We start from the raw sequence: 27,382 nt of genomic DNA on the forward strand, positions 1-27,382 counted from the left end.
GCTCTTTTTGAGCATAATAAAAATAAATAATTAAAAAAAAAAAAAAAAGAAAACCAAGCAGATGCCCACCAAATGGGAAACTGCTAAGCTCTGTGGCACAAGAATTTAATGGATTAAAGTAAAAATGAGGAGGCAGCTAGGTGGCTCAGTGGACTGAGAGTCAAGCCCAGAGACAGGAGGTCCTGGGTTCAAATTTGGCCTCAGACACCTTCCTAGTAGTGTGACCCTGGGCAAATCACTTAAACCCCCTCCCCCCCCATTGCCTAGCCCTTATCACTCTTCTGCCTTGGAACCAATACACAGTGTATTAATTCCAAGACAGAAGGTAAGGGTTTAAAAAAAAAAAAGTAAAAATGAAAAACAGAGAAATGGAAAACATAATATGAATTGATGCAAAATGAAGTAAAAAGTAGAAAAACAATATTCATGACACTATGAATGGAATTTTTTTAAACAACTGAAACTGAATGTTGTGTAATTATAATTATTAAACTTGGCTCTAAAGAAGAGACTATGAGTGTGGAATATTACATATATTTTTTTTCCCCTTCTGTTACAAGGTCTGACACAAGAGCAGATTTGGTGTCCCAAAAGTTTTAATAGAGTTAGTTTAAAGTTATCAATATCAATAAAAAAATAAAACAAAGGACTTTGAAGTTGCACCAAACTTACATTAAGAATATTCTTTTAATTCTGCTTTAAAAAAAAGAATGTTAATGAACGTAGCTTTCCAACTTTTTTGCAGTTCTCCCTTATTTCCAAGTCCTTCGAAGTTCCTCAATGACTTTAGTATGTGGCTCATTGAAATTCTCTGCACTCTATTCCTAAGACTTCAATATTCATCTTGCTTACCATTTACAAACGGTTCACAGATTCAGAGAGGAAATTATTTCCTTATAAGGATCTGACCTCATCTCCACATTTAAGCCATGTAACACTGTATTAAGATCTTATAACTCACCATCACATGAGAACTATACCACCTCTAAAAACCTAACATCTAAAATGATTTCGTCTACACTTGTACAACTTCCTCAATCACATAAAATCCATTTTTTGACACTTATTGTGTCTGCTGGTATTTCTAGCTCTCTCATCTCCCATTTCCCTCCATCCCTACCCTGTACTCACCTCAATAGAAACTTACTTTGATGATATACTAATCCCCTACATCACAGGTTTTCTTTTATTATGCTGATGGCGATTCCCACCTTGCTAATAATCTTCTATCCCAATTAAATCTTGCCATCTAGTTTCTCGGCCCCTTACCTTCTACAAGTGTATGTATTCCATAAAAATCTACATTCTATAAGTTAGAGCTTGACAAGTTAATTTCAACATGATTCTCTATCTTGTTCCCCACATTTGACTATTATAAACATTTCCCTAAACTTACTCAAAGCTCCTGGCCTTGTCTCACTCCCAAACAGATGACCATTTATTTAAGGTCAAGGTTGGCCATGCATTCCCTCAACTCCCCTCCTCTAGACTTCTAAGATTTTCTTTGCTTTCACTCACATACACTTTCTCCTTACAAAGGCAATTTAACTTTTGTAACTAGCAATGGTCCAGTTAAGTCTGCAATTTTAAAAAAAGTCAAGCTTCCCAGGAAAGAAACATGATTTTGATTCTTTGATTCAAAGGTTTATGAGAACTACTGATGCAAAGAGGTAAGGCAAACCCTTGCATATGTTACATAAAATTATAAACAAAACATTTAATATAGTAATAAAGCTAAAGCTGGAGTGGCACAAGCTTCAGACTGGATTTAAGCTTCCTGGATTTGAGGTAACTAACTTTTACCGACCAGCTCTGGATGAATAACAATGCACTATATTTATTTTCAAGGTTCACTGGTAAGGCTGACACTGATGTCAGTTAAAATCAAAATGTTAAGAATGCTCTTATTATTTGGACAAATGGTTTTTGTGTAATTTGTCTGCTTCTTTCAGCAGTCTTTTACTCTAAGTCTTTATTCTCTGAAGATACAGTGGTGGCTCTTAGCTATCCCATCCTATTAGGTAGTAAAAATTGGCTCACTGAAGGTACGAACAGATTATAGCCTAAGCAGAACAAGTACTACATAAAACATACATGCACTTAATTTAAAAACTACAATTTCATGCAGCACATTATATAAGTTCCTCCACTAAAGTCTTACTAGAGTACTTCATCATAGCATAGAGAGGACTTTTTTCTCAAAGACTATGATATCAGGGAACAAGCTTTTGTCAAGTCCTATTAAGTTGGACAAGTCTCAAGACTGCCATCTATTGTCTATGGGCTAATTTAGCTAGTTCAGAGGTGAATTTTTGCCAGCCAAAGAGGAATCATAAGGTTGTACGGGAGCTGTGGAAGCCTTAATCTCAATTAATTAAACTAAAAACAAAATAAAAATCCAAAGAGAGGATGTGATCTTCAGTGGAGGAGCTTCTCATAATTTTGAAATTATGGATCTTTGAAACAGTGAAATATTAAAAGATGGTGACTAAAAAGGTGATTAAAAGGTGACTGCTTAGCTTATACATTTTTAAATCAACATAAATTGAAAGTATCTCCAAAAGGTGCAAAATTTTAAAAAATTCTCCTTAATAACTTCTGAAGTTATAATCAAGTGTTTATAAATACATGTCGGTAATGAAGTTAAAGCATTTAGAAATATGATACACCCATTTTTCTGTATTTCCCAATAATGAAAACATGATTGTGTGTGCAAAATATATCACCAACCCATACTTTATTTCAAGTTGTGCTTGCAGAGTTTGGTAATTTTAACATGCCTACATGCCATTTGGAAATTAGTCACTAACCTACTGAAGTAACCATTTTCTTACAAATAAGTTAAAGTATGTGTAGATACTTTGAAAAACAAAGTGCTATACAAAAATTGGCAGGTTTTTTTAAAAAACCAATTCCAGGGTCAGGAAAGAAAACAAGCATTTGTATAGCCTACCATGTGCCAGGCACTGTGCTATGTGCTTTACAAATATTATCTCATTTGACTGTCACAACATCCCTGGGAAATAAATGTTGTTATCATCTCCAGTTTATAGTTAGGAAAGTGAGGCAGAGAGAAGTTAGATAATTTGTCCAGAGTCATACAAGCACTGAATGAGGTCAAATTTGAACTCAGTACATTCTATTCACCATGTCAGCTAGCTGACTCAGTCAGCCAGGGAAGATCCTATCTCTCTCAGTATTCCTTTGGGCACAGACTCTGGTAATTGATGATGAAGTGTGATCTGTGTCTTTTCTTCTGAACTCCTCCCTAATCCCCAATGATATCTTTTATAAACTTTATTATGGTTATTTTTTATGTTCCTCATCATATGTCGCTATAACAAGTTTAGACAAAAATTTGAACAAACAGGTTTGGATAAAAAAGCCAGCAATACATGAAACACTTATTTTTCTGAAGACAAGAGGATCTCCCCCTTAAGATACTATTTTAGTTTAGTTTAGTTTTTTTTAACACTCTTATACTACTATACTATAACCCATGTTTCAAAACCAACCTATTTACCAATAGACAAACAGGACCTGCACAGGTGAAAATAATCTTGAAATGGTTCTGAAGCAATGGTGGTGTTACTTTAACAAAACCCTTAACAGTTACAAGAAAAGGAAAAAAATCAAAACTAGAATTTCTAGAACAATCCTTATTCACAATCAAATATAAGGGATGTTGGTTTGGTTAGATTATCCTTTGCTTTAAATCATTCAAGTACAAAGGAAAACATAATACATCAATCAACTCTATGCATCTTTACTAGAAAAGTATGTGAGCTTTATTTATAATCACCTAAAATTGCAGTTGAAGAGCTTAAATTAGTTGATCTTAACAGTAGAGATCAAATTGCTGAACAGTACACAAGCACTGTATGATCATTCAAACTAAATTGGGGGACTAGTTTAGAGACAATAACTTTATTAGGTAAAGATTAATACTAGAATTTCTCAATGACAGAGACAATCAAATTTGTAACAGAAAGTTCAAAGGTACTTTATTTTCACTTCTATATCAAGAAGCTAGGTATAGCAGTTGTAAAAATGGGATTCAGTTTAGTTTGATTCACACAAATACTAACATTTATTCCTGTCTTCAAAGTCCAAAAATGAAAACTCGCAATTAAGCACTGAGCAAGTCACGTGTTTAAGTAATGTTTATCTTTAAAAGTCTTATTAAAGAAAAGAAAATATGATACAGGACCTAAATTCTCAGTGGCATATAAGCTATTAACACATGTTCTGAACTCTGGGAGGTCACATCAAGTCCTGAATTTATTTTTAATAAAAAAAAAATTCTAACTGAGCTTTATACTTTTTCTACGCCACTACAGCTTTCTTTCACCTCATTTTAAAGTCGGTCTTCACTTTACGCTGTCTTCAGAATTCTTCTGAAACTCTTCAGATCATAATCCTACAATGTAAAATTTTGGGAAAAATGATAATTAGACAACATATAAAAAGCTCTGATTTTAACTACTAAATGCTGGCCCAGCCACTAATTGCTTAGTGTAATCAACATTTGTGGGTGGAAAATGTTTTGAAAAAGATCCATAATGCAGTTATGTATGAGTGTATCTTTAAAATAAATGTACCTATGCATAGATACGTGTGCTTGTATAGATGTGTCTACACACACTGTAATTGCACTGTTGTTTTATTTGAAGAAACTAAATGCCCTGAGAATAATCTTTTAATTGGTACTTCCTTTCATTAAAAATATTTGTTCCCACAAAAATCTCTACCAGCCCAAGAATGGAAAGATTATAGGTTTTAAGAACATACTTGTATCCTAAATTTTACAAGTTCTTTAAAAACCCAACTTCTCATATATTTTGCCACTCTATCCAGTTAACAGTTTCCTGGCATTTTGCAGATAGCTGGTGTCTGCCCTATCTAATTATCATTTGCTTTACATATCAGCCAATAACTATTCTGTATACCTATTATGGCTGACTCCAAGTTCTCCTACACAGTAGGAAATATTAAAGACATACCTCTCAAAGACTTGAATTGCATTGAATGTAACAAGGCGATTACTGAGTGTTTATTGTATGTTAAAATTCTTTAAAGATATCTAATTCTGGGCATCACTGCATCCCTACATACAGTTGAAAAAAAATTCCATTCTGTTAACATTAGATTTACACACAATACACAAAAAACCCTCTGTGCTTCTTGTAAACAACGAAAGAATACACAACAGTCAGCTTAAAGATCACAGGCAATAGCATTCAAACATGGATGTGGGTAGAGAAAGGAGTACCTGGCATGAGTACCTGCTTAGTTTGACTGAATCCTTGATTTTTAATTTGGCTTTTCAGGGGCCGCTCACAACACCAACGCTGTGTGAGGTATGGTAGTCAGCTGCAATAATTCATAAACCCTACACTTCCATCAATCCAATGCTACTGGCTCTCGAGTTACAGAACAAACTGCATTAGAATGCAAGGCAATAAAGCAAAAAACTAGAAACATCCTTGACAAAGAAATACTAGCAGTTTAAATAAAACAAAGTAGTCCAACATGTGCCTCAGAAATATTTAAGTATTAAAGCAAATGTCTCTGCCAATGTACCAACACAATATGGACTTAATACCAAAAAACAAAAAACAAAAAAAAATAAAAACAGTTCAATTTTTTTTAAAAAAAAAGAAATGACAGCAAAATCCCTAAAAAAAAAAAAGGATAATTAAATGTTCTATGGCGACTAAATTACAAATGTGGGCAATAGTTCCAAAGAGGCACACTTAATGGGGGCACGAGTCTGCTACAAAATAGCTGAGACAAAACAATGTACCTCAAAATGTTTTGCAGGACTACACTGTCTTTTCCTTCAGAAGGTGCTTTTGTATGTCTTCTTACTCGGCTTAGTTCCATCTTCATCTGTGCATACTTACGCTGCACTGTCAAACAGTAACAAAAAGCCCTAATCAAAGTGAGAAATAATACACTTACCTCTGTCTGATCTGAGGTCTTATCAGATCAGTTTTAATTGGACTGAGTGTCACCTTCAGATTTAATGTCTTCACTGGTCCCATTGACCTCATTCTTAGTATCACTTTCCTTCGATTCAGTATTTGGGTCTTCACTCTGTTTTTCTCGACTACTGGACTTCACACTACTTTTTTTATCATCAGATCCTCTTTTGTCTGCCATGAAAGATATTTAAAATAAAATACAAAAAGTTTATTTGTGAGAAGCATAAAATATATAACTGAAGAACAATACCAGCATCTATAGATTATAAGTAAATGTAAAGGAAGTAAAATTTAAAGGAAGAAAGGCACAGAAAAGGGACATGCAGAGCAAAATTTACCAAATGAAGAGTCTATATAATTAGGCCCTCTTAACTTATGACAATAGTGAATTTCATTTTGGCTAACGGAAATCAAATGGTAATGCTGGCAAAGTTACAACTGTACAAGTAGGAATTCTGATAAGATTTGAGTAGCTCTCTCTCTTCAAAAGACTAAAAAAAGTTTATAGGTAAAACTATTTTACTGGGCATCATATTTACCCATGAAATTATACAAAGATATACAATATATATTACATATAGCATTAATATTTGATAAAATTCAAGTACATAACAAAGGGGAGCAGCTGGGTAGCTCAGTGGATTGAGAGCCAGGCCTAGAGAACGGGAGGTCCTAGGTTCAAACCAGGTCTCAGCCACCTCCTGTGACCCTGGGCAAGTCACTTGACCCCCATTGCCTAGCCCTTTCCACTCTTCTGCCTTGGAACCAATACACAGTACTGACTCCAAGACAGAAGGTAAGGGTTTAAATTTAAGGGAAAAAAAAGTACATAACAAAGAGTGTAAAAAGAAAAGAGACTATTAAATCCTAAAATTCTTCAAAGTTCCAAGAAGCTGAATCTTTTGGCCTCACAATGCCACTCTAAAAGTATTTTTCCAAGAAAGGAAAATAAAGTGTGAGTCAACTGGAAATAAGACTGAACAATGCCAATTTGTATTTTTCCTAAACTTTTTTTAGAATGAAAGGAAATGTCATGCTAGGGGTAGAACCAATATCCAGATTAAAGACATTTCTAGCTGTTCTAGTCATAAAGAATGCCCAAACAAAAAAATTTCTAATGAAAATCTACCATGTTAGCACAGCAGGAACTTTCCTTGGATTAAATTTTTTTAGTCTGTACCATAGATGAGAAAATCTGCTGTAGCATAATTCTACAGTTCATAAAGCAGAAAAGGTTCAAGAAAAGCAATGAGTGAAAGAAAGTTTAAAGACAACATTTTTATTAGGACAAAACACCAAATAACAATTGAGGGAGGACAGGGACAAATCACAAATTTGAATAAGATCATTCACCAGAATACTGAAACTGAAGATTTTATGTGAAGGACATCCATTCTAATAATATTTGCAGGAAAGTCCAAAGCTATGGCCAAGTAGCTATCTTCAGGATTCTGTCAACATGCCTCATGTTTGTCAATGTGCACTGTGGAAACTTGTTCAGGTACAGTGTGCTCTAACTAACCTTGTGGGAAAGTCTTTGTGCCTTATGGGCTTCTCCGATGCACAGGTAGCTCCAATATGGAAGAGTCGTCTTGTTGACCCGCAGAGGACTAGTAGTCAGTCCAATAATCTTATCTTCTGCCCTATATAAATATGGTAGATCTTAATAGTCCTAAGGACATCCACAAGATGTAGTGGATTTCAGGGCTATGACAAAGAATGGAAAACTCTTCGGACAAAAAGAGTAACCTATACTAACTTGTATTACAGGAGATCTGTAACCATCAAAATTCTCTCTTCATGGAATTGGAAAGATGTTTCCTATATAGCAATCTTGAGGATACTGAATTATACAACATGCCATAATGAAGCAGTGTACACTTCTGTGACTGCCACTAACTTCCTTGTCCATAAATCATAAACTGATAAGCATGTGCACTATATAGCATTTTATGCCTTTAAACTGCTTCTGAATAAAATTCAAAAGCAGCAATATTATTTTGACAATAAGTCTGGATTCTTAGAAAGATGGATCTTATAAGAAACGTTTTGATCAAAAAAATTTTCTTCCCTCCAAATATCACCAAGTAAAATCCTGTATTTGGTCCTCACAACTTTTAAATGTTTAAATGTTTTGTTTTTTTTTAAGTTCCTTAAACTTTAGGGGATTTTTTGCCTTCTATTTAAAATGACATTTTGGTTGTTGAACTATTAAAGTCAATTTCTTGAGTAAGTTATAATTTGAAAGAAATTAATTTAAGGCTAATAATAACAAAAATACCTAATGTTTATATAATTCTTAAAGCACTATGTTAAGTGCTTTATAATTATTATCTCATTTAATCTTCCCAACAATTCTGTGAGGTAGGTGATCCCCATTTTACAAATGAGGAAACTGAGATAAACAGAGGCTAACTGACTTGCCCCTAGATCATAGAGCTATTAAGTGCCTGAAGCTACATTTTGAACTCCTGTCTTCTTGACTCCAGGTCTGGAGTTCTACTCATTGTACCACCAGCTATCAATGATTAAATCTTTTTTCTGTAATCTTATCAAAAATTTATATATATTTTTAGTCATATAGGCATTCACTACTCTATTCTTAGGTGGTTATGACAAAAACTATATTTAATGGTGGAAAATGAATGAACTGAAGCAAAGGGCACAATTTAATTAAGTGCTATTAGACTTAATGGATATACTAGCAATCACAGTTTGAACTCCAACAGTATCAGCACCAAGAAAGATCTTCAAAAAACAATGAAGCAGAGATCCAAGAAACTATTAGTTTGATCTCTACTATCAATACAACTTGGATCTTGAGGGCTGACTTTTTTGCCAATAAAACACGCTATCCTGAAAGTCTTACAAATGAAGATCAGGCAGTTAAAAAAAAAATCAACGCAATATGAAGGTACTTATGACATTAATTGCCTTCTCAACCAGAGATTCACCAACCAGGTAGTAAATTGTCAGCAAAAAGGATCACAGTTTTACAGTACTTGTGTAGTTAAATGCTATAAATAAAATTGTCTTTTATACTTGTTCTTTTGATTAAGTAGAGAGCTGAGAGAACTGTAAGCCTTCATTCCAGTTTTTTTAAACGGTATACACATAAGAGAATTTAGTTATTAATATAGTATATATCATATATTATTCTATATAAAATATATAGTAATAATATATATTTAAACTTCTTCTATGGATCTCTTATTCATCATTAAAAAATTAAGGAGATTTAAGACTAGGAATCCAAGGTAAGACTACAATACTTATTTATTTCCATTCTAGGGAGGAATAAAAAAGCATTGCATAAAGACTAGTATATGTACTTTTAAGTAAAAGTACATACCAAAGCTATTGATAATCAGATATGGATACAAGTAGAAGGAAAGTAACAATCAAAAGGCTACCAAAACCAAAAATGAGGGTTTTTTTTTTAACAACAATTACAAACTATACAAGACAGGAAAACATAAAAATTGAGGGGGAGTGTAAAAAAGACTTTAACAAATTGTACAAAGAGACTTTTAACAACAGTACAAAGAGAATTAGATTTAAAGGAATATGAACAAAAAATAAGGCAAAAGTAGAAAGAGGATCTCAATAATGAAGAGAAATGATCTACAGAAAAGCCAAGAAAGTTAGAAAGTTGTTGGGAAGACATGTTTGTACAAAGAAAAAAGAGATGCTTAAGAATGCTAGGAAAAGCACAAATGAGTGAGGACTAACAGAGGAGAAAAGGGGCAAATATTTGGTCAACTGAAACAATGTAGTTAAGGCTTATTTAAAGGTTGTTTTAGGTGTTAGAATTATTAAATAAAAATAACAATATGGTAATTGACACACTATTCTAAAGAACCTCCATTAAAGCACAACATCTAATTAATAAAAAGCTTTTATTGTCCAAAGTTAAAATACTATTGTCACAAATAACCAAAGAAGGGCAGTGCATCTTCAAAATGCCACTTTCAGGATGTGGCTCATCATGATAGATGCTCTCTCAAGGATAACCACCAAGCTAATGGACACTACTACATTAGAATTTTGAGAGTAAAAATAAGCATTAAGTTACTTCTGCTAAAAGGTATAGCTTTATATTCCAGCGATGTTTCAGGTAAAGGAGTTTAGATGGGAGTGGTAAGGAGAGAAGAATTTCTTATGGAATTCTCATATGAACTAACCTTTTTCCTTAGATTTCCTATCTTGCTCTCTGTCCCGACTTTTGCTTCTATGTTTATATGATTTCCGATCTCGACTTTTTGACCTTCTTCGGTCTCGACTCCGAGATCTATGTTTTCTTTCTGATCTCTCATGACTTCTGCTTCTCCGTCGATCTCTACTCCTTAATCATTGAAAATGGAAATTTTAGCCAATGTTACAGTCACAAGTCTTTAAAAAAAACTTTTTTTAACTTTTTAGAGGAAATTGCCTTAAACTTATTTGCCTAGCAGTATATTTTTATCATTTACAACTAAGTGTAAATTACTGAAAGGCTTCTTTTCTTTAAAGCAAGGGTTCTTGACCCAAGGTCAAGATTTCAGAAGGTCTCTGAAGTAGGATAGGAAAAAATGACATCTTTTATTTTCAAACCTCTATCTGAAATTTAGCATCTTCTTCAGTTATTTAAAAATATCATTTTTAGAAGGAATCCATAAGCTTCACCAGACTGACCAAAGAGTCCATGACACAAAAAAAGTTAAGAATCTTTGCTTTAGTTATATTATACTTAAAATTGAACATTTGGCGGTTTCTAAAACAACCATCCCTTAAATACTCTCATTTAAACAAAACAACTAAGGTAAGTTTTGATCATCATCAGGTTTTAAAAGTGACAGGAAAAGAAATGTTTATTTTAAAAATTAGAAAGTAAAAAAACATAATTCATAATATAACATCAGAAAGTGAAAGAAATATAACTCATTTTGGCATCCCAGATAACATACTAAAAAGTAACCAGTCACATTCTGGTTTGTTTCTAATACTCCAAACATTTAAATATCTTGATAGAATAATTGTGCTGAAAAGGTACTCAAAAGACTCATTTTCCTTTTTAAAATTGTACTGTCTGATTTCAATTGATCTGATTAAAGATTTGATGACTATTCTGATGAAGAGGGATTAATCTTTCTTTTGAAATCAATTTCTGCATTTAATGATCCTACAACCTTAAAAGAAAAGGGAACTCAAGGGTTGAAAGCACTAAATTTATGCCTAACTCTACCCACAAGCAATAAGCCAACTACTTCAAGCTCTCTGAATGAAGTTTCATCCTATGACTTGGGATAGGACAACTTGCATTACTTAATTTCAAAGATGTTTTGAAGAGCAATGAAGAAAAATATGTGGATTACTTTGTATCACCTTCCTCTACAACTTAAAACCTTCAAATCCAAACTACTTTCTGTAGGCAGCAGCTATACAGTTAACAGAGAGCACAACAGTACCTGCTCCGCCTTCTTTCTCTACTTCTTGATCTTTTGTGATCCCGGGACCTACTGCATCTTCTGTCAGAGGTCCGACTTGAGTGCCTACTTCGAGAACGACTCCTCTTGCGTCTTTCTCTGTCTCGAACCCTCTCCTTTTCCCTTTCTTCTTCTTCTCTTCGTCTCTTTCTTTCCCTCTCTTCCCTTTCCCGTTCCCTCTCTTTCTCTCTCTCTTCTCGTTCTTGCTTTTCTTTTTTTAAACGATCATCACGTTCGGGTTCTTCAGTTCTTTTTCTTAATTTTTCCTAAGGGAAAAAAATTAAGATTTAAATTTCTAATTATTCTTAAAAGATGTCAGACTGTCCAAACATGTTATAAGTTGTCTATGTCCTACTCTGTTTTTTTTTTTAATTTGGTGGTTTTATCATGAGACTTTTTGGAATTGTTTCTCTTACAGCTCTGGACACTGAAAGTGAAAATAGTCTATAACCAGAGAGAAGTTAGAGCTAGTAAATCTCTGGGTTCTGAATCTTATGATGTATACTCAAATACATAGAAACAGAAATGTTTATTTCTTGATTTTAGATCTTCTATTAATCTAATTAAACTGATTAACCATGAAAAACCCATCAATACACTTTAACAATAGCCCCCTTCCAAACAAGCAGCCAGACCTTACTATACACCTTCAAATAATCGATGCTTACATGTCAATAAAACAAATTATTGATTTGGGCAACTTAACAATACTTTAGAGTCCTCATCCCAGAAGAGTGAGCAGACAAGCCTCCTTTCTCAACTCTCCTCATCTCTTCCTATGTTTCTTTTCATTTCTGCCCATTCCTTCCATTACATCATGAACAAAACTTTTTACCTACAGGGATTTGACTTCTTCTATATAACACTGCATCCCTGGCCAACCTCTCTAACACTGGTGAGTATTATCTCTTCCTCCACCTCTTGACAATTAGCCCTAGAGGAAGTCTGAATATTCCTTGTTCTCCACTGCCATTTCCAGACTCCTGTTCTTCTATGACACTGACTCTATTAGCAAGTTCACACTATCCACCTGTTTTTTATTACCCATTAGGTCACCCTCCTTCCTTTCTCCAGAATTTTAAGCCCTTGGCTCACTGTCTTCCTCTCTTTTTCAACTTCTGTTTTTATCATTTCGAAAGTACCCTGACATTTATCTTCCATTTTCTTTTCTTTCTATTCAGTCTTTGAGAGCAGCACTGGACTTCTGAGTCAGGATTATGTCAGTTTTGAACCTCACTAAAGACACTTATAACACAACTCTAGACAAGTCACATACTAAATGCAAAATAAGATGGATTGGCCTCAGTCACCTTAAAGGTCTCTTTCGGCTCTAAGATCCTTTGCCAAAGTCAGCCTCTTTATAAGTATCCTAGATATAAATCATCCCATCTCCTTCTAGCCTTTAATCTCTATCTACTAATTCCCAACTTACTATCTTCAAAGAATCTCAAGAATTCCTCCCAAATATTAAAATCTTAAATCTTACTATACTCTCATGCTATCATCCTGATAATCATTTTTATCTGCCAAACCACAAGAAAAAGCTCTTTATTTTCAATTATCTCGCTTCCTCTTTTTTCTCTCACTTTTTAAAACCCCTGCAATTGGGCTTCTGGCATCATCATTCAACTGAAACTGCTCTTTCCAAAGTTACCAATGATCTGATGTATATTTTCTCGATCATCATTCTTCCTGAGGTCTCTGTAACATCTGACACTGTAAACAACTATCTTCTTCCTAATCTCCTTTTTCTGGGTTTTCATAACATTATTTTCTCCAGTTCTCTTCTCACCCTAATCACTCACTCTTAGTCTCTTTTGCAGGCTTACATCCATCTCTCTTACATACATGGCTTCCTTCCTGTTGCCTCTAGTATCAAAAATAAACTCTTCTAGTTGGCTTTTAAAGCTCTTTACAACGTGGTCCCAACATATTTTTCCAGCTTCAATATACATTACTTTCTTTCCCACACACTACAATCCCACCAAACTGGCTTTCTCCCCATTTTTCACACATAACACTTCCATCTCTCACCTTTGTACCTTTGCACCACTCATGCTCCCTGCTAGAATTCCTTCCTTCCTTGGCTCTGCCTGGTAGAATCCTTGTCTGCCATGGAAAGCTGAAGAAAGTTCTTGACATAACTCAAATATCACTGTCTATACATAGCCTTTCCTGATCCCCACCTATCCTGACAACCTTATAAGTGTTTGGCAATTTTTCTCAATGTGTTTATAATACACATGTTTTAATACTTACTTTTAATTCTTCTACAGTGGCTTTAATTTTGGCATAGCCCATGTGTTGTTTTCCCATTAAGTGATCATCTACTCGGGACTGGGCATCTCCCACTATTAAAAAGGCTCCACACACTTCACAAACTTCCATTTGTTTTTCTTGAGCTGCGAAACTCTCAATAGTCTGAAACAAGAAGTCAGTTATAACAACATGCCCCCCACACCCCAAACTAAAGACAGGCACAAAACAAGATCTAACCTCCAGAACAAGGGACACCAACCTTTTAATGAGGTGCTACTTTTAATTTCCCTGAAGCCTTGAGATTTGGGGTGGTGGAAGAGGGCGCCTCAGGGGATGTGTTGACAGTAAAGTCTTTGAGCAGAGCTGGAATCCTGGCAAACCTCAGTGGGGGGCATGGAAATGCCAACTTGGAAATCAAGCAGGAAAGGATTTGAAATCTAATGGTTAGGGAACCCTGATCTAAAAAAGTCCCTCTCATCAACAACCTGTTTTTCAATAAGACTAAATTTAAGCTTGAGGAAACATGTTGTTGTAATAGATTAAAGGACATATATATATATATATATTATCCCTTCAAATATCATAGCACATGATATTTGGCACATGGCACATTATGCATATATTAGCCAAACAATGCAAATGGAGCATTTGGAATGCGATCAATATTTGATCAACATGTAATATTTGGATATTTCCCAATTAAAGGTGAAGACACTGTTAGAGCACTTTATGTTTCACTAAATAAAAACACTTGCTGAGTAATTTAACTTTTATGAAAATGTAACAATGGAAAATTATATAAATCCTCTACTAAAATTCTATTCTAGTGCCTCTGCCACAGAGGTCACTATTTTGCTAACACTATGTATCACTGACATAGAAAATCTAATCTGGTCTTCCATCAAGCTTTCAAGACAAGATCTATTTTCCATAGATCGGTTTAAGTTTAGAGAAGTTCATAATCATAAGGTTGGTCATAAGATGATAAATATTTTTGGTTAAAACAACTCATACAGTGTAGAATGGAGAATGATTCATCACCAATGCAATAATGGATCTTTTGAAGTATTAAATGATAAATGCTTGTTATCTTTTGGGCAGGGCTAAGAGGGTGATCTCTACAAGATGCTCTTATACCACTCAATTCTCTCTGAAATTCTCACACAAATACAATGGATAACTTAGAATGAAACTGTTACTCACTGACGTTGTAGATCTAAGCAATTCTCTTTCTTCTTTTAATTGTTCAACAAGTTTCATCATTCCTTGGGCCTCTTCTACCTTTCCTTCAGAACCCAATTCTTCAATCTAATAAAAATCAGAACCATTCAGACAGTTCCAAACACATAATTCCAACATTTTTTTTTAATTATAGATGTAATACTTACCTGTTGCAGAAGTACATCAATTTTGTCAGTTAGAACTTGAATTTTCTCTTCATTTTTGCCAGTAGGTCCAGCTGCCTGATCAAGAAAAATACAAACCAACCCTTGTGAAGAGGAAATAATGGCAAATTTTTATATTCTAATATCTTACTGATTTTTTTGCAAATTAAAATGTTTAACCAGAAGTAATCAGTAAAACTCATTTCTTTCAGATTTCTATTCTTATAGTAAAGTATATGGGATATTGCAGTTCTCAAATTTCCTTGTTAGTAAATTTGACATTATACTTAATAGCACTGCCTCTAAGCTTTAACAACCTATGGGAGTTTCCTTGGGCCTTGAGCAACTATTAAATGACTTGCCCATTGTCAAAAAAGCTGGTATGTGTGAGAGGCAGGATTTTAATCCAGATTTTTCTAACTGCAAGGCTAGATGTCTACTACACCATGCTGCCTCTCACTTATGCTTATTATAGAAAACATATTTTTTAAGTAACTGCCTTATCTTGTGTCATTTTGCAAGTAAACAGAGAAAAATACTGTTTTGTTTGGAAGATTCATTTCAAAACTTACCCCAGATGACTGCTGGTTTTGAGAGAGTGCCAAACGAGCATGGCCTCGTCGAATTCTACGCTCTACTTCTGCTAGTAAACTCTGTAAGTATCTCAGGAAATCTCTTTCATAACCAACTTTCATAAAGCGAGAGCTCTTCTCATACCTGACAAAATGAAAAACAACAACAACAACAAAAAAAAAAAACAAGAAAAAAGGTTGAGAGCCATCATTGTGCCTTGTGTAATAACACTAATTGTTTTCATTTGTTACTTCACTATTCTGAGGTGTTTTTTTCAGCTGAGGTATACAGATTACCATAAAATGAAATTAAGTTGCCACATCTCAATCATCATTCTACTATCCTATCTACTAATAAGCAAATCATATCCAAAAGCTGCATATAAAAAGATAAAAATGGGATGACTTTGCTATCACTCCTAGCCAAGGATTTAGAAAATAGTGCTATATACATTCATCTGAAGCTAACTCAAAGCATTCCCTGAATCATTCCCTCTTTAAATCAAAAACTGTATGAAAAATTACAAAAGCAGCAGCAACTCACTGTTTCCGAAGATTTTCGTCATGAATTTTTTCACATGGGCCTAGGAATAAAAAAATAAAGATATATGCACACAGGCACACATACACACCCATATAACCATACCTCTTTTTTCAGTCAATGAAAGGGATCAAACATATCCTAAATTACCATTTCATGCATTACTACCTAATATTTGATCTTCAATTTCTTCTAATAATAAATACATGAAAAATGTCTTGGATTAATTCACACTAAAAGGAAATTAGGCATGTTAAAAGTATATCAATAACCTTTCAATGTCCTGAAAGATACCTATAAGGCTCTTCCAAATAATATCCAAATACTCGGGGGTGGGGGGGAAGAACAACACTGGTCTTCTAAATATGTATGTCGTTCTTTAAGATTCAGAGCTAGAAAGGACAGTAAGACCACCCAGTCCAACATCTCTTCTATTATTATTATTATTTTACAAATAAGGTTCAGGGAGGTTAAGTGACTTATTTTTAAGAGAACTCAAAAATCAAAGAGATTAAACTATTAGAAATCCTTGAAGAAATCTTTATGGTATTATAAAGAGCATTTTTTAAAATCTCTACTTAACAATGACAATGAGCAATTTTTAAAAATTACATACCTAAGTCTGAACGGGTATTTGTAAACAATTCAGCAGGACAAAAACCGCAGAGGTAATATTTACAAACCTAACAAAGAGAAAAAAGAAAATAGTTAGTTACTTTATACTTTTAAAAGTTTTGTTTTTATTTTAACTTACTTAGACAGACAGATAACTACACACTATTATGGAAATCTACTTATTGCAAAGTAATTATTTTGCTAATATTTTATTCATTAGTTTCTAATAATGAGATCCACCATTGATATATCAGAGACATTTTCAAATAAGTTGACATTTTATGATACATGTAAAACCCAGTGGAATTGCTCATTGGCTATAGGAGGGGAAAGGGAAAGAACATGAATCATGTTAACTATGGAAAAACACCCCCCCCAAAAAAATTAATTAATTAAAAAATAAGTTGACATTTTATAAACCTCTCAAGGTAAGAATGTCCCTTAATAAAGCTGTCCTTCTCTTTAACATTCAATGCCAGTCAATATAGCAAGTTGTTTTTAAAGCAAGGTACACAGAATCAAAAGCTAAAAGGGACCTCAAAGGCCAACTAGATTAAAATACATTAACTTTCCTATATACCACTAGCTACTAAACAGTAAACTATTAGTATATAGAAATTATTGCATCCTGGGAAATAGCTAATATTAACGGTCACCTCAAAAAGCAACTATCCCCACCCTCTTCCCTCTCCAAAAAGCAATACCTCCCCCTCTTTTTTTTTGTAAAGACAGGAAGACTATGATTATAAAACATTGCATATGCTATTTATCAATCTTAGTTTATAAGTTGGTAGTTCTGCTGAACTGCTTGTTCTATTTGTTTTTATTCTTTGCTAAAATATTTGAAAATGAAGCTAGGAAAATTATTGAAAAATTTTAAGGAAAAAAAAGCAATACTAGAATACTTAAGAAAATTATATTACATGGCTGTTAACGTACAATACTGCCTAGATTTCAAATGCAATCTTGAGAATCTGTATTTCCTGTTGTGACGATTAAAATTAATATTCAATAACTATTATGTTTAATAAAGTTTTACTGATAATAAACTGACAAAAAAACTCACTTCAGCCATGCTCATTGAGAAGAAAGAGGGAGGAGCTACAGAACTTATAAAACAATAACATGACCACACAAATGTGGAAGTGCAGGAGAGATTAAAGGGAATTTGGGGAAATACTAAGGAATTTATGGGGGATGAAGTCCAAGGTTCAAAATCTCTATACACTATTTTCTATTTGTTTTCATTACCATTCCATAATACTTAAAAAAAACAAAACTGAGGGAAACAACTTCATTTTATTATCTAATCTATAGCACTCTAATATATGTGTGTATGGGAAGGAAATTATGATTTACCTTTGAAATATTTTATTTCAAATATTTTTTGAGGTTTGAGGTTTCAAAAAGTCTTTTTAAGGGGGCAGCTGGGTAGCTCAGTGGATTGAGAGCCAAACCTAGAGACGGGAGGTCCTAGGTTCAAATCCGGCCTCAGACACTTCCCAGCTGTGTGACCCTGGGCAAGTGACTTAACCCCCATTGCCTACCCTTACCACTCTTTTGTCTTGGAGCCAATACACAGTATTGACTCCAAGATGGAAGGTAAGGGTTTAAAAAAAAAAAAGTCTTTTTAAAAATAGGTTTATATTTCTGGAGGTTGGATTATATACATATATAATTTCTCTGAACTTTCATTTTCATGTCAATAATTTAATATGTCCACAAAAGTAGTATGTATATATATAAAATTTTCAAGTACAACATCTTTTTCGATTTTTAAAGTTTAAACCAGAAATGAGTGTCACCACTGCCTATTTCCAATATCCTGCAAAAACAAATTAAACTGCTATCATTCTTAAATTTTAACTTTCTGTCACAAATTTCTCTAAGTATCTATCATTTCCCTTTATAAATCTATATTCTTTTTCAAACTATTTCCATCATTTTATATGTCCACCAATTATGAAGTAAATTTACTTGTCTGTACTATCTCTAGCAACACTTGTACATAAAATAAGGTCCCATTATAATCGGGTCAATTTTAATTCTGTTACTGAGAAGGTTATGACAATCTACTATTTGTGGATATGGTGGAACCATAGTGATGAACCAATGGCACATGCACATGCAGTCACCTGACACAGTTCGTTCCCCCACCCCTTTGCAGAGCAACCCAATGGGAAATCTTCATCTCTCCACAGTCTGGGGTAAGGTGGGTGGCTCATGAGTCACAGAGCAGGAGGGGAGTGCATGGATCACTCCATATCCTCTCTCCATGCCAGCATGAGGGACAGTCCTTACTTTTTACCTGCCCCTCTGCCCAGCAGCCCAATGGGAACATTTTCTCTCTGGTGGGGTGGGGGTTGGGGGTGATGTAGCAGCTAGGGTCTCTAAAAGGTTCGCCATCACTAGTATAATAGATACTGAGCTGACCTTGGAGTCAGGAGCCTTCAGGTCAAATCTTGCCTCAGACATTTACTAGCTGTGACCCTAAGTTAAGTGACTTGACCTCTCTATGCCTCAGTTCTCTCTCATCAGTATGATGAGTTTGAACTTTAATATAGCCTCTAAGGTCCCTTCCAGCTCTAAAACTGATCCACTCAGATCCCTGTTTTAGTCAGGCAGCAGTTCCCTTCCTTAGACATGCCTCCCTGATCTCTCAAATCTAATCTATGTCAACTCTCTTCCTCCTTTGTACCAATATAATTTCTAGTCTCCCCTTCCATCTTGCCCTCCAGAATATCCATTCTCTCAATAAGGAAATCCCCTTAATATTAGGTATCTTCTTTTCATGCTCTTTCCAATCACTGAAACCTGGAGGACCTAGAAGACATTGAATTCCTAGCCACCTTCTCCAAGTCCAGTCAACAGACATTTACCAGACTCTGTACTAAGTTCTGGGGGTACAAGGAAAAATCTGCTCTCAAGGACCTCACAGTCTAATGGGGAAGATACCATGTGAACCAACTAGGTGCAAACAAACTATATACAGGATAAATTGGAAATTATCTTAGAAGGAAGGACCTAAGATTAAGGAGAAATAGGAAAAGCTTCCTTTTTTAGGGGAAGGGAAGGGGAGGTTTCTTGTAGAAGGTGGGAATGTTAGGAGACAGGGAGGGTAGTGTTCCAGGTAAAAGGGACAGCCACTGAAAATACTAGAGATGGAGAGAGAGAGAGAGAGAGAGAGAGAGAGAGAGAGAGAGAGAGAGAGATAGTGTGTGTGTGTGTAGGAGGGGGAGATATTATACAAAATAAGGTAAAAGACAGTCCCTGCTCTAGAGGAACTCACTCTAATAGGGAGGGCGCTAGCTATAAATAAAATATAGACAGGATAAACTGGAAATAATCAACAAAGGGAACATGTTAATTAAGAGGGTTCAGAAAAGACTTCTTTTTGATGCAATTTGAAGGGAGGCAGGAAGTGGCAATTATGGAGGCAAAGCATTCCAGGAATAGGGAACAGCCAGTGGAAAAACCTATGTGTGAGAAACAGAAAGGAGACCAAGGCCACTGGAACGAAGAATACTTGGGGGGGGTGGGGGGGGAGTCACCATGTGTGTGCCATGGTCAGTCAGATCCCTGGGCTTCAGGAAAATTAATTTGATAGTAAGGTCTTGAAGGATGGATTAGAGTAAGGAGACCAAACCAGAAACCAAGGGTCAAGGGATGAGGTTATGAGGGCACGAACCAAGGTGGCAGCAGTGTCAGAGGAGAGGAGATGCAACATATAAAGGATGTTAGATGATAAAATCGGCAAGACCTGGCAACAGAATGGCTTTGGGAAATGAGAAAGAGAGGTCAAAGATGATGTTGAGATTGTGAGCCTGAATGGACTGAGAGGACAGTACCTTTTATAATAGGGGAAAGATAATGAATTAAATTTTGGATATGTTGACAGTTTTAAATGTTTATAGATGTCCAATAGACCACTGGAAGTGCAAGACTGGAAATTTGAAGAGAGGTTAGAGCTAGACAAACACAATATGGATGAGATGACAATAAAATTCATGGGAGCTGATGATATTACCAAGGGAAATAAAAGAGAAGGCAGTCTTAGAAAACACAAATAATAGATGTGATCTGATGAAGATCAAGCAAAGAAGAATGAAAAGGAGCCTCAGACTGTATGTACCTTCTCAAGTCTCCCTGCCCCTCATCCCCATACATAGAGCTAAGATTAAGAATCGGCATGAGTGTCCATTATCACCACTAATATTTATAGAAATGGTAGGTACATCAATTAGAAGAAAAAAGAGCAAAATATTAGTGACAAAGACAAAACAAAATTACTTCTATTTGTAGACCAACTAGGCAAAACAAAAAAATATATATCATGCAAAGGAACAAGTCAAGAATTATTAAAGAGGGGGGAAAGTAGGAATTAAGAATGGTGGATATTACTGTAAGTTATCAAGCTATATTATAAAGTAGTATCATCTGAATTATTTGATATTGGTTTTTTTAAAAAGAGCCCACAAAGCAACTGAACATGGTTATCTAGATTTAATAAGCCCAAGAACACCAACTACTAGGACAAGGATAATAATGATGATAGTGAATTTATATAGCACTTACTATATGTCAGGCATTTTTGCTATGTGCTTTACAATTATTATCTCATTTGACCCTCACAACCACCCTGGGAAATAAGTGCTATTTTCACCACTTTATAGATGATGAAACTGAGGCAAAAAGAAGTTACTTGACTTGCCCTGAGTCACAGCTAGTAATTGTCTGAGGCCACATTTTTAACTCAGGCCTTCTTAATTCCAGATACGGTACTCTATCCACTGTAGCACTAAGTTGCTCAAAGATGCTATACCAAAAAAACCCAGAAGCAAAATTGAGATTCAGACAATACCTTATACTATATACCACAATAAATCCCAAATGGAAAAATGACTAAATAAGTTTAAAATAAGTCAGTGAAAAAGAGGCAGTACTTTATGCAACTGTGTTTAAGAGGGCTTCTTAACCAAAAAAGTCATAAAGATAGCCAAGATAAAAAGTCAATTCTATAACATAAAACTGAAATGTTTTTGCACAAATAAAATCAAGACAGCTAAAATTAAGGGAGAAGTTAATCATATACCCATTTTGCACTTATTGGTATAGAGCAGTGATAGCAAACCTTTTAAAGACAGTGCTGGGCCCTGGCTCCACCACCACCCCAGAGAGAGATGGAAGGAAGTACTCCCATTGGGCTGCTGGGCAGGGAGGCAGGCTGAGAGGGGAAGAAGAGTGGCGAGTGCTCTGCCCCCCTCCAACTCTGTTCTCCTCCAGTTATGTGCCATGCTATGAGCTATGCTCTCATTGGGCTGCTGGGCAGAGGGGCAGGGGAACTGAGGAATGTCTTCAGGTGCGTGGAGAGGGGGAGGGGAACAGCTCTGCCCTGAGTCCCTCTGGCTTTCTAGTAATGAACTCTGGTAGGTGACTGCAGACATGCCCACAGAGAAGGCTGTGTGCTCTTTCTGACACGTGTGCCATAGGTTTGCCATCATGTGTGTAGTTTGCCATCATGTGTGTAGAGTATAAGATGCTGGCCTAATTCTAATGTCTGCTGAACTATCCAGATATCCCAATAGTCAAAAAGGGTCAACAGTTTATGCTCTTTGGTATTTCTTGCTTTGTTCAGCTTGTTCGCCAATCTACCTTCCTGGTTTTTAAGCAGTACACTAAGGAGTTTTGGTGACTGCTGTTTTATAATACAGTTTAATGTCTGATAATACTATGCCTCCCTTTGGAATCTACTAGCCAAATCAATATTTTATCTAGACCTAAAAAAGAAGTTCCACAATAATATGATTAGAACACTAAATCTAAATTTATTGTGGTTATGAACCATTATGAATTTGCTTATTATATCTTCCAGATCTACAAAGAGATGACAATCCATGGGAGATGAAGAGATCATGAAAGGCAGTCTTAGAAGACAGTTTGAGTTAACATGTTTGTTTCCTTTATGCCCTAGTAGTATATGGTCAGTTTTTGTAAAGGAACCATGAAATTCATAGAAATAGGTACTCTTTAATATTCCTTTTCAGAGGTAGTCATTGGTTAGTCAAATCTAGTCGGGCCAACAATTTATTGAGCTCTATATTCTAATTGGTTCATTCCATTGAACTTGGTCGTTGGTGATCTCTGAATATGTAGTTTTTCAGAAATTCAATCTTTCTTTTAGTTCCAAATTTTCTACCTCTTCCCACCCCTCTCCCCCATGCATTAAGAAGGCAAGAAATACAAAACCCATTACAAATAGGTATAGAGGTATGGGAAGGGAAAGGGGGGGGGGGGAGAAAGCATACTTTAATCTACCCTCTGAGTCTTGTAATTTTTCTATCTGAAGATGTATGTTTCCATTCAGAATCCTTTGGGGTTATGGTGGGTCTTACTAAGCTACTAAGTCTTTTAAAGTTGATTACCTTTATAGTATTGCTCTTATGTAAATTGTCCTTCTGGTTCTACTCAATTTGCTTTGCATCAATTCTTACAAGTCTTCCTTGATTTTTTTAGAAAACATCCCCCATCATCATTTCTTAACAATAGTATTCTATTACATTCACATATCATAACTTGTTTAGCCATTTCCCTTACTGACAGGCATTCCTTCAGTTTCTAATTCTTTGCTACCACAAGAAACTGCTATAAATACTTTTTGTACATCTAAGTCCTCTTTCTTTACTCTCTTTAGGAGTATGTACCATTTAATACTTTTGGGGCACAGTTCTAAATTGCTTTTTGGAATGATTAGACTAGTATACAATTCTACCAACCATGCATTAATATGCCTATCTTCTCACATTGCCTCCAGCACTTATTATTTTCCTTTTTTTGTCAACCCCCACCAATCTGATAGGTATCTCTGAGTTGTTCTGCTCTGTTAATGATTTTTTTTTTAAACCCTTACCTTCTGTCTTGGAGTCAATACTGTGTATTGGCTGCAAGGCAGAGGAGTGGTAAGGGCTAGGCAATGGAGGTAAAGTGACTTGCCCAGGGTCACACAGCTGGGAAGTGTCTGAGGCCACATTTGAACCTAGGACCTCCCATCTCTAGGCCTGGCTCTCAATCCACTAAGCTACCCAGCTGCCCCTCTGTTAATGATTTAAAGCATTTTTCCATTTGGCTATTTATAATTTTGATTTCTTCCCCTGAAAAGTGCCAAATCCTTGACCACTTATAACTTGGGGATTTTGACTCGTTTCTTATATATTTCAGAAACCTTTTAAGTATGCAGTTTCAATGGAGGTTTAACACGCTTTGTATTGCCACTATAATCTAGCACTGTGCCTACCATGGTAGGTGCTTAATAAATGTAATGACTAGCTAGGGAACAGTGAGATTACAAGAATTAGAGGTGTGATGGAGCAGATAGTCACTTCAATCTGGTGGTGAGCAAGGATGCAACTGGATAGTTTAAGATTTTTTTTTAAGAGAAACTGAGCATGATAGCAAAAGGAAAAGACACTAATAATTGCACAGACTGGTAAAGATATACTGAATGATTTTAGATTCCAGAAAGGCTGTGAGGTTACGGAAAAGTAAAGGAAATAAATCAAGAATATAGCTGAAAGGGTTTACATTGAGCAAGGAAAGCCCATTTTCTTTTTCCTTGAGATTTGGCAAAAAGGATCAATGAATCAAAAACATTAATTGCTTACTGTGTGCCAAGCATTGTGCTAAGTAATGGATATGAAAACTAAGGGAATTATGATTTTGTAATGGCCGAAAAATGATCGGTGCGACAAGAGAACAATAAATGATATGACCTTTCTGGAAGCAATGAGTAATTATTCATTTGATTACAGTTCACAGAGCAAGCATTAGTTAAAAAGAGGTTCCAAAAGTGCTTAGCTCCTTTTCTAGGCTTGTTCTTTGGAGGTCTAGTTTGGAGGATAGAGATAGGAAATATTAGTATGAATGAAGATAATCACACTTTACACTGTAATTCAAGTTCAACTACTATGTTAACACACAACTTTCATCTTTTAAAATGATATTTTAAAGAAAAAGGCAATTCAGTTTTTTTACAGCTTATATATTTGTAGTCATTCATCAAATATAAATTCAGATCACATAATTACAGATTTAGAGCTAGAAGGAATTAACTCTTCTCACTTTAAAAAATACATAAACTGAGGCAAAGATGTTATATTATTTGCTTAAAGCCCCAGAAGTAATAAGAGGTCATAATTCAAAACCAGATCCTCTGATTCCAAACCTACTATATCTGGCTGCCTCATAATTTTGTGGTTTAGGTTTAATCTATCATGAGCAGTTTTTCATTAAGTACTTTCAACATTTTGGTGACTAAAAGGAACCACAACTCCAGAGGATGTTGAACATGAACATGCTCCACCATCTCTTAACAAAAACAGTGTTAGAACACTGAGATGTATACCACGTGTGAGGGTGAGTGAATGTATCCACATCCATATAATCTCACAGATATATTATCAGCAATTCCAATTTGTTTTGCTTGAGGATGTGTGTGTGTATTTATATATGTGTATACACATACCTTCTATCTTAGAATGATACTATGTACTGGTTGCAAGGCAAAAGAATGGTAAGGGCTAGGCAACTGGAAGTGACTTGCTTATAGTCACAATGTTAGGAAGTATCTGAGGTCAAATTTGAAACCAGGTCCCTCCTGTCTCCAGGATTGACTGAGCCATGTAGATGTCTCTGAGGACGGATATTTGTTACATTTCTCCCCAATTGAAGGGAAAATAATTTTAAAATATTAAGTTTTAACAAGAGCATAAAGTCTTCGTGAGTAGGGATTGCTTTTCTTTGTATTTGTATCACCAAAATCTAGCAGAGTTTCTAGAACATAGAGGGCACTTAAATGCTTACTGACAGGAGAATAGCAATGGAAATAGGGGAGCTGTGCCCAGCTTGAATCATAGCATTATCTTTTCTGAATATCCTTTCCATGTGATTAAATAAATCATCTCTTCCTAATTGTTAGCTGGATTCTGTCAAGTCTTATTTAGTTCCAATTTTAAGCCTAAACCACCAGACCAGCATAAGGTTGGGAATTTTCCAAAGTCAAATAGTCAGTGGCAAAACCAAGACTGGAACCCAGATCTAATTCCTATAGGGTACTGGATTTTCTCTTTAGACTTTTAGTATTTATTAATTCATTGATATTTCTTATTCTACTGACTCAAGCCTCATTCATTAGGTTGTTTATTGGTCCAAAAGGATTTTTGGGACACAAAAGGAGAAAACATTTGAAATTTGAAAATTTAAATTAAATAGAAGAAAACAAGTTAAAACCCAATCATGGTATGATCACACAAATATTGTTATTCTGGTAATGAAAGACTAGTAAAATTAATAATTTGGTTTCTAAAAACTCTCAGTTATCCAATTCAACTATCCTTATTTTTCTTTGCTGGGTTTGAAAATATTACCTCTTTGAGTTTTGTCCTTGAATTTTCTGCAAATGAGTGTCATGAATCAGGAAAGTAAAAAACTTAATGCCTATGTTTCACATGAGTTCCTGAGACTAATAAACTATTTATTTTCTCTTCAACTTTGTCTTTTATAAAGTTTCTTCTATTTATGTTTCCCAAGCAATTCCTTCTAATTAAGTTCTTTCTTGACTAAGAAGGTAACAAGCATTTATTAAGCTTTCGCAATATGCCAAATACCATACTATTATGTTCTGGTGATACAAAAGCAAAAGAACAGATAGCCTCTGTCCTCAAAGAGCTTACATTCTAAAGGGATCAGAGTTAGAAAGGAGCTGGCTACAAATAAGGGATCCCAGAGTGAGACCCAATGGCAAAGTCCTTTGAATGAGAAGCACAGAACTTGAATCTAAGAGGGTTAAGTCAGATCAAATAGATTTCATATCTTGACTTTTTAATATACAAGATGTCCCAATAGACTTAGTGCAATTTTTTAAAACTCTTACCTTTTGTCTTAGAATTAATAATGTGTATTGGTTCTAAGGAAAGAGTAGTAAGGACTAGGTAATGAGGGTTAAGTGACTTGGCCAGGGCTAGGATGTATCTGAGGTCATATTTCAATCTACAACTTCCCATCTCTGGGCCTAGCTCTCAAGCCACCTAGAGGCCTTCTTTAGTGTAACTTTTTAAGCTTAAAATTTTATTATCCCTTTTGGGGGATTCTATACATAAGCATTTAAGTAACTAAAGTCCCTGAACCTTGATTTCATATCGTTAGACTAGATAATCTCTAAGGTCCCTTAGACGCTAATCCTGCAAATATTGAGTTCTTAAAAATTACAAGACACTCTGTTAGTTGCTGAAGGAGGATACAAAGGAAAATAAAAGAATTCTACTGACATTTATCATGCACTTACCTTACTTACTAGTAAGGCACTAGTGGGATGCAAATGGAAAAAGGTAAAATTCTGCCTTTCAAAGAGGCCCATAGTTTTGGATGGGAGATTTTAGAGGAGGGAAAGGGAATAAAATAAGCACAGACTATAAAAAAAGAGTAAGGTATAAAATGTCTGAGAGTTCCTATTCTTCATTAAAATGGGCATATCACCATTAAGTGAAATCTCAAAATTTTACTGAAG

The 27,382-nt window shown here is 35.0% G+C and overlaps 1 protein-coding gene across 3 annotated transcripts in view; it reads right to left on the reverse strand.

Moving 5' to 3' along the window:
• Positions 1-27,382, reverse strand: part of LUC7L3 (LUC7 like 3 pre-mRNA splicing factor) — a 44,840-nt gene that overhangs the window by 11,444 nt on the left and 6,014 nt on the right. Inside the window, exons 2-11 of one of the 3 annotated variants that reach the window (XR_006506118.1) lie at positions 16,826-16,892; positions 16,213-16,252; positions 15,669-15,813; positions 15,100-15,174; positions 14,915-15,019; positions 13,712-13,873; positions 11,435-11,718; positions 10,172-10,332; positions 5,965-6,158; positions 4,352-4,420 (exon numbers count right to left, since the gene is read on the reverse strand). Coding sequence is in view for 2 of the 3 variants with exons in the window: in XM_044674649.1 (XP_044530584.1) it covers positions 5,722-5,912; positions 6,018-6,158; positions 10,172-10,332; positions 11,435-11,718; positions 13,712-13,873; positions 14,915-15,019; positions 15,100-15,174; positions 15,669-15,813; positions 16,213-16,252; positions 16,826-16,892 (1,371 nt within the window). In the remaining variant the exon portion in view is untranslated. Of the gene's footprint in view, positions 1-3,911; positions 5,913-5,964; positions 6,159-10,171; positions 10,333-11,434; positions 11,719-13,711; positions 13,874-14,914; positions 15,020-15,099; positions 15,175-15,668; positions 15,814-16,212; positions 16,253-16,825; positions 16,893-27,382 lie in introns of those variants that run through there. The other 2 variants (XM_044674649.1, XM_044674650.1) reach the window with 2 other exon arrangements.

The sequence above is a fragment of the Gracilinanus agilis genome, chromosome 4 (assembly GCF_016433145.1).
Source record: "Gracilinanus agilis isolate LMUSP501 chromosome 4, AgileGrace, whole genome shotgun sequence".
Classification (NCBI taxonomy): domain Eukaryota; kingdom Metazoa; phylum Chordata; class Mammalia; order Didelphimorphia; family Didelphidae; genus Gracilinanus; species Gracilinanus agilis.